General features: G+C 36.1%; 1 protein-coding gene across 7 annotated transcripts in view; it reads left to right on the top strand.

Moving 5' to 3' along the window:
• Positions 1-17,733, top strand: part of GOLGA4 (golgin A4) — a 127,634-nt gene that overhangs the window by 107,138 nt on the left and 2,763 nt on the right. For 6 of the 7 annotated variants that reach the window (XM_036921605.2, XM_057491943.1, XM_036921608.2 and 3 more), the window contains 3 exons: positions 6,445-6,548; positions 11,040-11,126; positions 17,101-17,163. In XM_036921605.2, the coding sequence (XP_036777500.2) occupies positions 6,445-6,548; positions 11,040-11,126; positions 17,101-17,130 (221 nt within the window). In that variant the 3' untranslated portion in view covers positions 17,131-17,163. The remainder of the gene's footprint in view (positions 1-6,444; positions 6,549-11,039; positions 11,127-17,100; positions 17,164-17,733) is intronic. The other variant, XM_036921604.2, reaches the window with a different exon arrangement.

Here is a 17,733-nt window from a genome sequence, read left to right as displayed (position 1 = left end):
GAAAACAATTCCATTTACAATTGCATCTAAAGAATAAAATAACTAGGAATAAACCTAACCAAGGAAGTGAAAGACCTATATTCTGAAAACTATAAGACACTCATGAGAGAAATTAAAGAAGATACCGATAAATGGAACACTTCCTATGCTCATGGATAGGAAGAATTAATATTGTCAAAATGGCCATCCTACCTAAAACAATCTACAGATTCAATGCAATTCCTATCGAAATACCAACAGCATTCTTCAATGTACTAGAGCAAATAGTTCTAAAATTCATATGGAACCACAAAAGATCCCGAATAGCCAAAGCAATCCTGAGAAGGAAGAATGAAGGGGGGGAATTACGCTTCCTGACTTCAAGCTCTACTACAAAGTCACAGTAATCAAGATAATTTGGTACTGGCACAAGAACAGACCCATAGACCAATGGAACAGACCAGAAAGCCCAGATATAAACCCAGCCATATGTGGTCAATTAATATACAGTAAAGGAGCTATAGATATACAGTGGGGAAATGACAGCCTCTTCAACAGCTGGTGTTGTCAAAACTGGACAGCTACATGTAAGAGAATGAAACTGGATCACTGTATAACCCCATACACAAAAGTAAACGCCAAATGGATCAAAGACCTGAATGTAAGTCATGAAACCATAAAATTCTCAGAAAAAAACATAGGCAAAAATCTCTTGGGCATAAACATGACTAGCTTTCTCATGAACATATCTCCCTGGGCAAGGGAAACAAAAGCAAAAATGAACAAGTGGGACTATATTAAACTAAAAAGCTTCTGTTCAGCAAAGGACACCATCAGTAGAACAAAAAGACATCCTACAGTATGGGAGAATATATTCATAAATGACATATCTGATAAGGGGTTGACATCCAAATTATATAAAGAGCTCATGCATCTCAACAAACAAAAAGAAAATAATCCAATTAAAAAATGGGCAGAGGAGCTGAACAGACACTTCTCCAAAGAAGAAATTCAGATGGCCAACAGGAACATGAAAAGATGCTACACATTGCTAATCATCAGAGAAATACAAATTGAAACCACAATGAAATATCACCTCACACCAGTTAGGATGGCCAACATCCAAAAGACAAACAAGAAATGTTGGCGAGGATGTGGAGAAAGGGGACCCCTCCTACACTGCTGGTGGGAATGTAAACTAGTTCAACCATTGTGGAAAGCAGTATGGAGGTTCCTCAAAAAACTCAAAATAGAAATACCGTTTGACCCAGGAATTCCACTCCTAGGAATTTACCCTAAGAATGCAGGAGTCCAGTTTGAAAAAGACATATGTAACCCTATGTTTATCACAGCACTATTTACAATAGCCAAGAAATGGAAGCAACCTAAGTGTCCATCAGTAGACGAATGGATAAAGAAGATGTGTACATGTGTATTTTTCAGTCATGTACAATGGAATTTTGTTCAGTCATAAGAAGAAAAGGAATCCTACCATTTGCATCAACATGGATGGAGCTAGAGGGTATTATGCTCAGTGAAATAAGCCAGGAGGAGAAAGACAAGTATCAAATGATTTCACTCATCTATCGAGTATAAGAACAAATCAAAAACTGATGGAACGAAACAGCAGCAGACTCACAGAACCCAAGAATGGACTAACAGTTACCAAAGGGAAAGGGATTGGGGAGGGTGGGTGGGAAGGGAGGGATAAGGGGGGAAAGGGGCATTAAAATTAGCACACATAATGTAGCAGGAGGTGGGACATGGAGAAGGCAGTATAGCACAGAGAAGACAAGTAGTGATTCTATAGCATCTTACTATGCTGATGGACAGTGACTGTAATGGGGTATGTGGTGGGGACTTGATAATAGGGGGGTCTAGTAACCATAATGTTGTTCATGTAATTGTACATTAATGATAGCAAAATAAAAAATGTGTTAAAAAAAAGAAGTAAGGAGATTGGAGTGCATGGGTGGGGAGGGCAAGGGGCACAAACAATTCTCTCTCATAATGTAAGTTGGTCACAGGGATGGTAGTATGGCACAGAGAATATAGCCAGTGATTCCGTAACATCTTCCTAGTTGACAGATAGTAACTGCACTAGCGGGAGTGAAGATTTAATGATGTGGGTACCTGTTGTACCACTGTGTTGTATACTTGAAACCAATATAAGATTGTATATTAACAATACTTCAACTTAAAAAACAGAAGTAAGAAGAGCATTCCAATTCAAAATCCCCTTACGTATTGAAAGCCCTGTTACCTTTCAAGACTTCACTCAAAAGTCTTGATAGGAATTGAATTTCTATGTCATAGAATATGCTTTTCTTCGACTTAATGAAGTTTTATGAAATAATGCCAAGTTGTCTGTAGCGGTTGTGTCAGTTTGCTCATCTGCAAGCATTTCCATTATTCACATGCTTACCAATGCTTGGTATTATCTGACTTTTCAGATTTTGTCAATCTCATATGTTTACATGATAACACATGAGGTTTCATTTGTTTTTAATGAACAAGTGGTGATTTAAATTCTAAACCAAAGGAAATGTAAAGTTACAATAAGGGACCACTTTCAACTTTGGCACTTAAAGGTTCACAGCTCTTATAATTGAAGTCTGTGTTATCCTGCTGCACAGTATGATTTCCTGTTATTTTTCAATCTTTTAAAAATTCAGGATTATGAAGGTATAATTTACACATGCTAATATTCACTTTTTTTTAGGTATACAGTTTAAAGAAATTTGACACATGCAGTAACGTATAGAAAATAAAACAACAAAATAGAAATAGAGAATGTTTCCGTCACCCCAGAAAGTTATCTTATGCCTTCCCATGGTCATTTTCTACCACTAGCTCCTGGTAATCACTAACCTGATTTTTCACCCTTGTAGTTTTTGTCTTTCCTAGAATTACACTTAATGAAGTCAGTCTTTTGTATTTGTATCTTTTGTATTGTCTCACTTAGCATAGTGCTCTTAAGACACGTCTGTGTTGCATATCTTTGAGTTTATTATTTCTTATTGCCACATAGTATTTCATTATGTGGACGAACTACAAATTTCCTATCCAGTCACAGTTAATGAGTCATTTAGCTGTTTCTCATTTTGAACTACAATAACTACAGTTACTATGAATATACATGCCCAAGTCTTATTGTAAACGTATATTTTCATTTCTCTTGAGTAAATATCTAGGAGTGAAATTACTGGGTTGTGTGATAACTGTTAGATGAGGAATCAAGTGAATGAGTGAGCAGACATTTAAAAAAGTATTCTTTAATATTAGTGTTGTATAATTTTGTCATAAAGAAAATCCTTTATTGCTACTATTTTTATTTTAAGAGAGTCCTGCTTACTCCAGGGTTATAAAGCTATCTTCCTATATTCTCTTCTCAAAGTCCAAATTTTGCTCATCCCATGTAAGTCTTTAACCCTGGAACTGATTTTTTTGTGTGTATCTCTTGTAGGAATCTCATTTCAGATTATGCCAGCATGGCCAAAAGTGGAAAGCTTGAAAGTTAATTTTATTAGGTACAGAATTCTAGATTGAGAGTGATTTTTCCTTAAAACTTGGAAGTTATTATTGCATTGTCTTCTGGACTTTGTTGTTTATCAGTTGAGTATCTTGATGATGATCTTTCCCCAGTTAGTAATCTCTATTTCTCTGTGGTTGCTTTTAATGTATTTTTTATTAGTGTCCTATAACTTATTATGGTATGTCTAGGTTCTTTTTACTTAACTCTCTGTATCTGTGGACTTCAATCTTTCATTAATTCTGGAATTTGTAGTGCTTATCTCTTCAAATATTTCCCTTCCTTTATTTTCTAATTGTTGTACTGATGTATCTCATTTTATAGTCTATCTCTTAACTTTTCTTTAAAATATTTCATTCCTGTTTTTCCTCTGAGCTGAATTGTGAAAATTTCACCTAGTTTCTCTTCTGGTTTCTAATTTTCTTATGTAGCTCTACCTAGTCTGCTTTTTAGCCCACTTGTTAAATTGCTTTTTTTTAAATCCCTTAATTATAATTTCTATTTCTAGGATGATTTTTTTTTATCCTTTTTTTCCAGATCTCTCAGATCATTTTTATAGTTCCTTTAAATGTTGCTTATTTTTTCCAATACTAAAATTTATATAAGAAAGCTTTGCTAAGATACAATGCACATACCATACAGTCCATCCATTTAAAGTATACAATGATTTTTCCTATATTTGAAAAATTGTATAACCATAACCACAATCAAGTTTAGAATTTTTCCATTGCCCAGAAGGATACCTCATAACTGTAGCATTTGTCCCCTTTTCCTACTCCCCCCTCCCCTAGGCCATCACTGATATGGTTTCTGTCTCCATAGATTTTGCCTATTATAGAAATTTCATATTTCAAACAATATGTTTAACTATTTATGACTGTCTCTGTCACTTAGCATAATGTTTTCAAGTTCATTTATGTTGTATTGTGAATCAGTATTTTTTTACTATGTTTTCCTGTATTTTTTTCCAGTATTATTATGCTGCTGAATTATTATACCACATTGTATTTATCCATTCATCAGTTGGTGGACATTTAGATTATTTCCACTTTTTGACTGTTGTAAATAAAGCTGCCTTGAACATTTGTGTACAGAACTTTTATGTGAGCATGTATTTTCATTTCTCTTGGATATATATTCCTAGAAGTAGAATTTCCGGGTCATATGATAACTCTGTGTTTACCAGTATGAGGGACTCCCAGACATTTCCAAAGTGACTGTACCATTTTACATTCCCACCAGGAGTGTATGAGGGTTCTAATTTCTCCATGTCCTTGCCACACTTGTTATTGTCTTTTTCCCATCCTAGTGGGTATAAAATGGTATCTCATCATGATTTTGATTTGTATTTCCCCGATGTTTAATGAAATTGAGTATATGTGTATGTGCTTGCTGTCCATTTATAGATCTCCTTTGGAAAAATGTCTATATAGATCCTTCACTTGTTTTTTAATGGAGTTGTCTTTTTATTACTGAATTGTTAAAAGAGTTATTTATGTAGTCTAAATACAGGTCCCTTATCACATATATGATTGCAAATACTTTCTCCCATTGTGTGGATTCTCTTTTCAGTTTCCTGATGATTTTCTTTGAAGCACAAAAGCTTTTAATTTTGTCGAGATCCAATTTATCTATTTTTGTTGTTGCTTGTGCTTTGCCGTCAGATCTGAGAAAGCACTACCTAATCCAAGGTCATGAGGTTTACTCTTTTTTTGTCTTCAAAGAATTTTATAGTTTTAGCTCTTCCGTTTATGTCTTTGACCTATTTTGAGTTAATGTCCACATAGGATGTGAAATGGGAGTCTGACTTTACTCTTCTGTGTGTGGACATCCAGTGTCCCTATATAGTTTGTTGAAAACCTATTTTTTCCCCATTGAACTATCTTGGCACCCTTGTTGAAAATCAATGGTCTATAAATTTGTTTATTTCAATATTCTTAATTCTTTTCCATTGATCTCTATGTCAGTCTTTATGCCAGTATCACACTATCTTGATTATTGTAGTTTTGTATTAGGTTTTGAAATTGGCAAATGTGAGTGAATTCTAGTTTTGTTTTTTTTCAAGATTGTGGCTATTCTCGGTCTCTTGAATTTCCATATGAATTTTAGGATTAGCTTACTGATTTCTGCAAAGAAGCTAGGTGGGAATTTGTTAAGGATTATATTGAATCAGTTTAGGGAGTGTTTCCATCTTAACAATATTATACCTTCCAGTCAATGGATGTGGGATATTTTTCCATTTATTTAGGTCATTTAATATTTCTTTCAACAGTGTTTTGTAGTTTTTAGGTACATTTCTTTTGTTAGATTTGTTCCTATTACATTACATTTTTGAAGCTGTTATATGTATATATACACACACACATACATATAACTTTTTATGACAGTTTTTAAGATGTTGAATCAAAATATTAGTAAACCACAATAATGACATTATTTCATGCATTTTCAATTTATTTTATCTGTCCTGTGTTGCAAAACAGTTTTGAAAACTTAATTTAAACTTAAGTGCTTTTAAGTTTGGAATACTAGAAAAACTAGAATACCATCCTGAGATATTAAACTCTTAATAAAATAAAAATTATTAATTTTAGTCATTGTGGAATGTCTGAAACCAGCCAGTTAAGGAGAGAAATACCAGTTTTAAGGAATCTTTGTATTCCCTAAGTCTTTTAAAATTGCCAGAAGAAGAAGGAAGAGGAGGAGGAAGATGTGAGAAATAAAATTATATAATAATTCTTGTTTTCTCTTCCAAGTGAAAAATACCAGTTGAAACCCTTAGTATATACACACTACAATACTATATAAACAATACAGTTAATGAAAGAGTGGTACCTCTCCTCGTTCCTTTGGTTGTTTTTTAGTTTGTCTGTTTTCTAAGTAATTAGTTTATCCAGTTTTGTCTTTACAGTTTGATGTTTTCTATTTGACAGGTGGCAATATGTATCGTACTGATGTCTCGCTCTTTGGAGAACCCACGGAATTTGAGTATTTGCGAAAAGTGCTTTTTGAGTATATGATGGGTCGTGAGACTAAGGTATAAGTTATGTCTGGTGATTTGGCATGTAACTTAATTTAAAAGGAAGTATGTCTCACTTAATGTACATATTGATGCCATATGTTTACCATTAGCAGACAATACATGCTAATTGTAGGCAATGGATAATTACGTTACTGCTCTTAATTTACAAAATGGGCAGATCTTGCTTGTATCTGTTACACTTAGAAAAATTAAAAATTACTTTTGGATGATGCTGAACACTAAAAATTGAAGCTTTTATCACTTAGTATTTTGTGAAGCATTTGGCTCTTTTTATTTTTGACCTCAGATCTTAAAGTTTAAAGAATGGACTTCATTTTCATGAAGACTTTAGGATTGTGTGGAAGTACTAGAAATGGTAATAATTAAGAATGACTGCTTAGAGTTACTTATGAATATTTTACTTTAGTTGATATAAGAAAATCATTCCTACACATATGGATAGGGATCATTTAAAAATTACTACATCATATAAGTAATAATACTGAACTAATTTGTTTTCTAAAATGTTTAGTTTAATTTATTGTAAAATCCTTGAGTGTAGAGTCTTGTCTGATTCTTATTTGTATCCTTTGCAGGGTTGTTAAAAGAGCCTTATGTTGGACTTTGAGTAAATATATCTTAAATTGGATGCATTAAGGGAAATTCATGAGCCTTTCTTTGAACAAAATTTTTCATTTAAAGCAATTTCTATTTCTGACATTGTTTCAACTTTTTACCTTCATAAAATTCTGCATTGTTCATGTACCTTGGCTGAGAATGAGATTTCTATTCTTAGAAGCAATCAGTGTTGTAACTTAGGGGTCTGTGGGCGTTACTGAGTCATAGGGTGCTAAGCCAATTCAGGGATTGATCTGGCAAATATATTTAAAACCTAAAAAGTAAGGGCATAAGAAAATGTCCTAAACAAATATCAGGAATTTATGGATTGTAGATTCAGCTAAACACCAGGAATTCTGGGCTAGAAGTCATTTAAATCCTTGATATCCATAGACATCTTATTTCATTGCACCAAATAGTTTCAAACAAAACAATATTTAGTATGATCCTGAACATGTGTCACAAAAGGGATAGACTACTTCACAGTACTTCAGTATCTTTTTATCTTAAGGACTTATTTTAAAAATTCAAACGGTAGCTAAAACTAATTTTCTCTTTTTGAAAACAAAGCTAATGTAACTTTCTCTTTATTAAGTCTTTATTGGATAGCAGCCTGTATTGAGCAGGGATAGATAGTTTAATGTTACCTTCTTATTGCAGGGAAGGGGGGAAAGGTATATGTTTTTTTAAAGTACTTTCTCAGAACTTCAGCTACTTTGGTTCATTCATGAATCTTAAACTATGATCCAAGTGTTGTTGCTAAAATAACTTATTTAACCTTTTCTTAATCCACAAAAAGGAGACTGCCTGCCTCAGCCTGCAGGGTTTGAGTCCTCCTGAAGAAGGATGCAGCACAAGCACAGATGTGTTCTGGGCAGGGCCAGTTCTGCTGCGTCTGAGCTTGTGCTCTCAGGGCTTCACAGTTAGTTTTAGGGTGTGGCGGGAGGCAGCCAAGAGGGGTGTCCTCAAGGCCCAGGCTGCCCATCCAGTGCTCGGCTGGGAATCCATGCAGAGGTTTGCTCTCTGGTCTTCATCTTCAGCAGTCAATGTACTTTCTGGTTATTGGAAACAATGAGTAGTAGCCTATCATTCTGCCATCACGGTTTACAGGTAAATATTGAAAGTTGGTAGCAGATGCTCAGGTTAACTTACTGCAGTTGAGCCCTTGGAGATGAACTGTGATGCATCCTTAACTTTTAAGAGGTTTGCCACATAGGATGAGCAGAGTTATTGTCAGTGACACTTAAAATAATGCAGAGTGTAGGAAGGGCTGTTACGAGGCACAGGGCCTCGTGTTGTGGCAGGGGTGAGGGTGGGGGTGGGCAGGGAGGACGTCCTGGAGAGCAGGTGTGTCTGCTGGGCTGTAAAGGGGGCTTAGGTTTTGACAGATGAGCTCAACAGGAGGGGAGGCCTAGAAAGAAGGTCCGAGGCAGGAAACTGAGTGTGGGTTGGGGAACAACAGGGAGTGTGGTCCAACTAAAACGCTGAATCTGTGAGGCCCAAGTGACTTCACTTAGGTCTGCAACAAGTGTGGAGGGCCTGGAACATTTGCAGAGTTTGACCTGTTAGGTATTAAGGGGTAGCCCTGAAAACTTTTGAGCAGGGGCTGACAAGATCAGAGCTCTTTTTAGACATGTCTTTTGCTGATTTGCTCAATTTGTACACATTAACAATTTGAAATGGAGACCAGGTTATGGTTTTAGAATGAGCCAGGATAGGTTGTGGCCTTTGTGATTTATACTCATCTACACTTGTTGCTCGTCCAGCAGGATCTGTATGTCATCCCACCTGTGTTTCTTCATCTGCTTTTGCGTAGTGTTCTTATTTTATTAGGCAGATGATTTTTTTAAAAAGACCACCTGTAGGGCCCACATTCTTACAGCATGACGTTAAGTAAGCTTCCATTCTTTCTTCTGTCCTCACACTTTCTTTTTCTTGGGTTCTGGTCCTTCATGCTGTTGTTGATACTGAAATTCTTCAGCCTGTTTTCCTTTTCAGTAGAAAGTGCTTCTCATCCTAACCTTTATTGAAGCAAAGATGTTAGGAGAGGCCACTTCTTAACCAGGTGGCTCATCTGGATTTTTCCTTACTTCCCACGGTCTGAGGATATTGTAAAATAGAGTAGACAGTCTGATTTCTTTCCCAAAGTAGGGCAAAGAACCTGGTTTCCCCTTTAAAGTGTTTTCTGTCAAGCCAGGAAAGAGCTTTAAGTATTTGCTGGGTAATGTGTTGCAAATTCTGGACCACTGATGAATTTAGAGGTGGGTTTCCCATTTGTTAACATTGTCTGGAAGTGTGAAGAGACAAGTAGCCACAGTTCTTCATTTTGATAGACATGCTTGTGTGTGTGTATGTGGTTTCACTGAGTATAGTGGACTCTTGGGTACTTGGAACTTTATAAGCTATTGCAATTAAAGAAGCATCCCCTATAATTGTGGATCCCTGAATTCTAGGTTTTTGTTATTCCTAACAATACTCTTAATGGTAGTATACCAGAAACCATTCAAAATTGCCTCAGACTGTTAATAAAAAGATTGAAATAGTTATTACTTTATATTCCTCTTACCATTACATGCCATATATATGCTTGGTTTCTAGAACTTGGCTTAGCACAGAAGATTCTATTCTGTCTAGGCAATATAATTTAAAGGATGAGGATTTTTATAAAATGCCTTTGGACCTCCCTAAGAACCAAGTTTTAAATGCTATATTTTGATCATCAACATGACAGAAGCAAAGGTAAAAGGAAGGAAGGGGGTTGAAACAAGAGTCTTGCTGTGTGTGGGGTTTGTGGTTGAGGGACAGGGCTAGTTGATCTATTAGCTGAAGTATTAGAAATATGTGAAGTGCCTTGCCTAGGCTTAGCCTATAATAGGAATTTTAAAACATTAGTTACTTTCCTTCTTGGAAGTAATTATACTTTGTTTCTGATGATGTGAGTTTCCAAACATTTTTGGTTAACTCTGTTATGTCATCTTTCTTCAGTGCCCTTCTCTAATGTCCCTGCCTGCCATCCCCCCTCAGTCTGTGTGACTACAGAGAATGTTAGTCACTTCTCTGGGTGGCCCCCCATGCCCTGCAGGAATCCCTAGGAGAGCACTAGCACCTGAATTTGTATGTAAGCCCTGAACTTGTTATCCTATGTATTTCATAAGTGGTATCTTCTTTCCTCTCTGTCTCCCTCAAAACATCTCATCTTGATACAAAATAGGGAATTTCAGCCTTTGAGGAGAATTTTCCACGAGCTTATGGGTGACAGTCTGACTTACGGTATATTTACTTAGATCTGCACAATTTATGATCTTGTTTTGCAAGCCACCATGTGTAATGTTTTGATTCATCATGTTTTCTATCAAACAAAACATCTTGTGTTTATTTAAATGTAATTTGTATTTCTGTTAGGCTGATGTGCTGCATGTCTTAAAAATACCTATGAAGCATGTTCATGTCCATGCAGTAGCCCGTGTTTATGAGATATATGATGTGATTTAGTTAAAGCTGAACCTGGGAGTTATCTAATTCTAATGATTTCAAGTATATGTGTTGCCAATACATCACTTACTAGCTAGATTTCTACAAATAAAGATCTGTATAAAATGAACATGTAATGAAGTTTCATCTTAATAAGATAGAGGGCCCAAGAGCAGTAGAACTTTGCATAGCTTCATGCTATTATAAATGATACCAGTCCAGACATTGTGCGGAGGCCTTTTAAATTGAAATGCTAGTGTTGGCTGTCTCCCCTTGACTAATATCTTCACATCATACTTCTTTGGTCGTGGCTTCCATTGAGAGCACTGTAAAGAACCCACCAGCAGACATGTCAGAGCTGGTTGAGACTGCATCTGCTTCCCTGTCCGTTGGTGATGTCTCTTCTTTTTCTTGTAGACGATGGCAAAGGTTATAACCACTGTACTGAAGTTTCCTGATGATCAGACTCAGAAAATTTTGGAAAGAGAAGATGCTCGGCTAATGGTAAGCTTTAAAAGTAGGCAGCAGATAGTAGATGATTTTATCTCCTCTCTTTACATTCTTTCTCATTTACAAAGACTTTGAGTTGGTAAAAGACATTAAAATCTTTATTGTGCTTTAGCCTGAAAAATGAGTGAATCAACATTGAGAAAGTTTAACTGAGGGCAAATGTGAATTGATGCCCTCAAGGAAAGAACAACCTTATTTATATGAGGTTGACACCCATATATGCTATGGGATTTCCAGAACTTGGGCTATTTATAAAAAGGACAGAAAAACAGGAAAGGCATTTGCTGTGGCATATCCAGTGGTAATTTTTAAATTAAATTTAAAAAATTCTTTAATTAAAAAATTATCCAGTGATAATTTTTTAAACCAAATTGTATTGTGATGTTAGATGTTTTTTAGATGACAATTCCTTATTCTACTTTAGTTTTTTTCAAATACAATAGTATTCAGTGGAAGAATTTAAGCATTGTTGAGCTTGTGACATTCCCTCAAGGGGAATGTAGTTAACTAATTATTAGAAACTTTGTGTGATATTATCAGCGGCGATTGAAATGAAACAAACACACTTCATAAACCACGCAGAATTCTCCATGCCTGCCTGCTTTTTGCCCTTGACCAGTAACTGAGTAAGAAGACACCTTCTAAGCTGCGTGTGAACCTCCTGAAATCCTGTCTTGCCCCGGCTCTCTCTCTCTGCTTCCTTTTCTTGTCTTGCTGTCACCGTGCAGCAGCCTCCGAATCCTCCCAAGCTCTTTACCTGTTTCACTGTCCCGGTGCTCAGTTCTCTCCCGTCTCCTCTCTTGAGCAAGCCAGAATCACCCCTGTGGTGGATTAGCCTGTGTTTGAGTATCTCCAGGAAGAAAAGATGAAGAGAAATAATTACCTCCCAAAACATCCCTTCTTTCCCCAACAGACTGTGTGTTTCTTACCAAAGTTCTTACTTGTCTTGAGCCTAAATCTCCCTTTTTGAAGTAGTCACCAATTTGTTCTGTTTCTTACCTATGGACCTCAACAAAAAATCTGTAGATCCTGAATGGAAGGGTTTTCCTCTCTAGGCTTGTCAGCCCTTGAATTTGTATGTAAGCACTTGAGCTCCTCTCCCCTGACGCGTTGCACAGGGCCAGTCCTGAGGGAATCCCAGGCCTCAGACACATTTTAATCTTTTCTGGCTTCCTGTAAGGTCATCCCAGCATCCCTGACCTTTGCCCTAAAACTCCATGTTATATTGTATTATATACATATTGTATATTTTCTGGGACAATTGCAGTTACTTTGGTTAGCATTTAATTGTTTTTTTATAAAGCATTACTACTCCCTGGCATCTAGTGCCCTGAAAACCATTGCTATACCTCTGTAGTTATTTCTGGTTATACATATTTTTGATAAAGAAATATGTCATTATAATGTATGCCCTTCATCAATAGAGAGAATGTCACTTTAAATTACAGCTAACATCTAGTTCCATAACCAGGTCACTCAGAGTAGCTTTCCTCTCCACCTCTGAATAGAACAGCTGTCTTTGTGGGAAAAAAATCTCCAAAGCAGTTTGAGCCTGCATTCTGTCATTATGGTCCAATTTGGGAAAATGTTTTCACATGATCTTAAAAAGCTTTTATTCTCATGGCTGCATCATCATCTTGGGCTGGGGTATGGCACAGCCTGCTCTTACTCACCGGTGGATCACACCTCCCCAGAATTGGCCCTGCAGTGCGCAGTCAGCCCAGGCCACCGCTGTGGCAGGTGCGTGGGAAGCACACCTCTCACCCAAGGTGCGTGCAGGCATGGGTGGTTTGTCTCCAAGGAAACGAGTTGAAGAATTCATACACAGAAGTAGTGAACTGTGTAAAAACTCTTGAAGAGCACCTAAAAGTTTCTTTTCTTAGTTTAACTAAAAGGAAAACTTTGAAAATACTACATCCTTTATTCCTGAATAAGGTGGTTTTCATTCTAGGTGAGGATGAAATGGTGACTGATCCTTCCTGAAATAACCCCCCTTACAAGGCCAAGAGGCTGACATACCCACAAAGAAAGCCCCACTCTTTCCTCTACCACTTGAGGCAACGTCTCATCCATCGTTATCTTAATGAATGAGTTCAGTCAGCAGTCACCTACTCTTCTACTTGTTATGGCAAATACAGGGACATGGAAGATTGTTGACACTGTGAAACCTTTAATTTTAGGGGGAAGAGGTAGCATCCATTCATTTTATACTTGAATAAAATGTATGCCTTAATAATACAATTCAAATAGTAACAACAGATGCTTAGGAAATAATGAAATTACAGTGTGAATGTACATAGGAAATTTACAGTGAAATTACTTAGGAATTATGAAGTTACAATGAACATGAAGTGAGGGAGATCCCAAAGATGACTTTTTCCCAATTTTAGTCACCTTTGTCCATGTGAGATTCTTGACACTTCATAGAGTGACTCATGATTATTTCTGTAATTGATGGAAAATTAAGATCAGTGTTGACTGAGAAAGTTGAAGCAAAAGTCACATTGCCTTAAGACTGCTGCCATTCATAAAATGAGCAAGAAGAATCAGTCTTTGAACAAGCCTCATAAAGAAATTACAGCTCATTTCATACCCCTGGCCAGTGATCTGTAGCTGTTAGAACAAAACACTATGAAGAACAATGGCTTCTCTTTTTCTAATAGATATCCAATAGGAAGATATTTAAATATCTTTTCAAGATAAATATATAAAATATCTTTCCAATAGAATAGAAAACAAGCTTCTTAGGAATTTATTAACTAACCATTTAAAAGCTTTTTAGTCACATTAGTTTTCAATGTGATCCAGATGGATCTTACCTGTAATCTGTTGTAAATGTGCAGCTACAGTTTCCCTTCTGTTAGAATCAGCAACCTTGAGTGTTGTGTTATTCTAGTTTTGGAGGCTGAAAAGCTGGTAAAAGTCAACTACAGAAAACCTCAAATGCACTGTAGACCTGCCTCCTACCCGCTAGTATTTGGGATGCTGGAGTGAGAATCATGGATTTCACTTTGCTAACAGGGTTTGCATTATTCAGTAGGTGTTACAGGAGGAATACATTCTAAAAACTTGGCTTTGTGCAATGGTCAAAAGCTGTCCATGACTGCGGATAGGCTATTTTTCAGTATATCCTCTCTTTACTATGTAATCTTCCCTCTCCTCCTTGAGTTTTAGACTCATTATTTGAAAACTCCATTGTAGAGTACAACAGCTATAACTTAGTAAGTGCTTTCAGAGTTTAACCTAATTTCAAGATTACATTTCGTAGATAAAAAACCATTATCCGCCAAGTAAGATTAAATTATAGGGCATGATTAAAGTCTGGTTTATTTGAGGATTGTGGTGTGTTGAGAAGGAGTTCTCATCCTTCATTGAGTAGTGGACCAATCTCAGAGCCTCTGTTTCTTTTCCAGACTATCGTCACCTTGTTGGAGTTGTTGGAGACTCCGGGTATAGTGCTGGGCTGGGTTTTTGTGGCAGGAGGGTGGTGATGGTTACTTAGCCACCATTTAACAAGGGGTGTGACTAGTCTTTCCAAGAGAATGAGATTCAGAAAGGTGAGCTGATGTTAATGTGTAGCATAAATCATTAGCCACCTCAGTAGGACAGTTAGATCATTTTACAGGAGTGATAGCAGCTAGAAAGTGTCCCCGCACTGTGGAGTGGCTGCCCAATGCACTGCTGTGGGGGGGCCTGATTGCGCTAGCTGAGCCCTGCTGTGGCTTTGAGCAAAACTTCTATTTCTGCCCTTATTGGTAAAATGAGTGTGCTGGGTTATTCTATCCCTGAAGTTTTTTTCCTCCTAAAGTATTAAATAAATTTTAAGTTTTTAAGTTTTAGATTTCTTTCAGGTGGAAAAGCACTGCCTTATGTACAGCAGGCAGGTGTTAGAAAGGAGATGCACATGCCGTAAGGTTTTCCCCAGAGCAGCCATTTTCCTCCTCTGTTTTTAGTTTATTTTGCCTAATAATACCATTTCATGATAGGTTAGGCAGCTTGGATGGCCGCAGTAGACTGGGTATTTGAGTAGCGGGGCAGGAGCAAGAGTGAATACAGAAGTCTGAGGCTTATCTGTTTTTTACTGAATAAAAGTGCATCAGATTTTTTTTAAAGGAGAGTATTATTTAGGATAATTTCATTACAAAAGTTTATTTTAATTAGGAGCTGAATCATCTGTTGGAGTTGAGAGGATCTTTTGCTCCATTGGAATCTTTTAAGAAACACCTTTTTCTCTTGAGAGGGCTAGCGAAGCTAATGACGCGTTTAACCTAGATGGCTATTTTCTTGGTGGCCCCATTACAAGAATTTTTTCCTTTCCAGTGAAGCAAGTTTGACTTACTTTCATTCCCCATCTACTTCAGTCATTTCAAAAAACTGATCTTCAGCTGACTTTGTTTTTGCTTTGTTTTCATGCTGATCCTTCATGTTGTGTTAAATTCTTGATCAGTCCTTGCCCAAAACGCTCTTAAGGTAATGTTTCTCACTTCTCTCCCTTGAGTTGGAATTTTAAAAACCTCTTCTGAATTGATACAGTCATCAGAGCTGTTCAGCACTCATAGGTACCAAAGTTCCCACCATAGATGCCCGTGAGGCAGGTTCAGGAAACATGCAAAGAAAACTTGATACATAGTGAAAAATACTGTATGTGTAAAATACGTATTTGTTATCTCAAAAGTGATTTTGACTCTCAATTGTGTTAGAATTGTGTAATATGTAATAATTACAAATCATTGCAAACAATTCAGAAATACACTACAAAGAACAGGGGGCCTTTATGGCCTTCAGCCTTCCAGCTGTTGCCACCATGCTGGGATCACCTTGGCTCACTGTGTGGTGAACGTCCCCAGGTTTTCTGAGCTATACATAAAAAATACATATTTATAATTATCCTTTATCACTTTATGAAGATGAGAGTATGGAACAGCTAGCGTTTTTCGCTCAATACATTTTTATTTTATTCTACTTCATTACAAATTGGTCTGCCTTATTCTTTTTAATGGCTGATTGTATGATTGTATGATTGTATGAAAGTTCTACAATTACTTCACCAATTTCCTATTTGTGAGCACTTCGGCGGTTTCCAGTTTTTCAATACTTCGAGCACAGACACGGGAAGACCATGTATTTTGCATACTTCCACAAGTTTTCCAGTAGGATAGTAACCTTACTGTGTTGTGTGTGTTGCAAATATTATTTTCTAGTTTGTCTTTTGATTTTGCTGCTTCTTACTAACTGCACATTAAATATAAAAGATAAAGTAATGCGGCTTAGTTTGTTTATACTAAGAATAGACTCATATTTTATTAAAAAAAACTTTCTTGGTTGAAGCTATTTTAAAGCATACCAGGAAGCTAATTAATAATCTTGTATTACAATCATCTCAAATAGGATATAGAACTTACTTAAGAAAGTTGCTACAGTAAAAGCTATATTTGAGATTGGATCCTTTGGGTACAAATTTCAATTCTAAAGCTGTTTCTGATATACCGTTGAGTTACAAGACAGTTTTTCAGTGATAAAATTAACACATTTTGGGAATCACAACTCAACATGTATACAATACTGTATTCACATTCATCAGCATTTTCCCAAAACTTTTGATGAGAAAGTGAGATTATATAAATCAAATTTTATGTGTACTTTAATGAAATTATGAAAAATCCTCTTATAGAATAATCATACCCAATTAATCTAGCATATCAATATGTACTTGAAGTGTGAAGTTCTTCTTTATGTTATTTAAATTTTTAAAGTTGCAAGTAATAACTCAGTGACCTACTGTTATATTGACTTAGTTTGGGAGGGAGTTCGTTATATACTCTGCCTATTCTCCCTTGATTTGGGGATATTTGAGAAAATTGAAGTACATTCTGTTTAATCCTTTGAAGTTCATATACACATATAATCTGTGTGTTATATTAAGTCTTAAAACTAACCCAATAAGCTTTTTTTCTTCCTGGCTTTGTAGTATACGTCACCTCGCAGTGGTATCTTCTGAGTAAACCATCAGTCTGTGCTTAGTTAGCATGTGGTGAGTGAAGAATAATATGTCTTGTGTCTTTTGTGCAAAAATCAAATGTATTGCATGATACTAACCATTTTGCTGGAATTTTTTTTGCTCTTTTGTTTAATGAATATATGATTATGCTGTGAGTTAATATAGGTATTTTATGGTAATTCTATTTTATTGATTAATAATCACCACCGTCACTAAGAGTCACATCATTTTAGCAAATTTTAGTTCTTTGAATTGTTGAAAGTCTCACAATTGCTCTTTGAAATTTTTAAAGAATCCAAAAACATTTATATATCTTATATTCCTTTTTGTCTTCTATTTCCCAAGAATGTTTTTAATAAAGATTGAGAGAAATGAAGAATCATTTTCTTCATAAAAGTGAAGTGATGTATTTCACAAAAGCAGAATTAAAAATATTGTAAAGCCTACTTAGTTTCAAGGCTAGTCTGAAATAGTGGAAACTGGGATAAATTGATTAAAAATAAATGCAGTTTTATTACTTTCTGGGATCATATCGTATAACAAAATAACACTTGTCCTGAGGAGACCCTTAGTCAGCCTGCCTTAATTGAATGTGGCTGTTTC

This window comes from Manis pentadactyla, chromosome 14 (genome assembly GCF_030020395.1).
Source record: "Manis pentadactyla isolate mManPen7 chromosome 14, mManPen7.hap1, whole genome shotgun sequence".
NCBI classification, from domain to species: Eukaryota; Metazoa; Chordata; class Mammalia; order Pholidota; family Manidae; genus Manis; species Manis pentadactyla.
The sequence above is the reverse complement of the archived record's forward strand: the minus strand, read 5'-3'. Positions and strand labels throughout refer to the sequence as shown.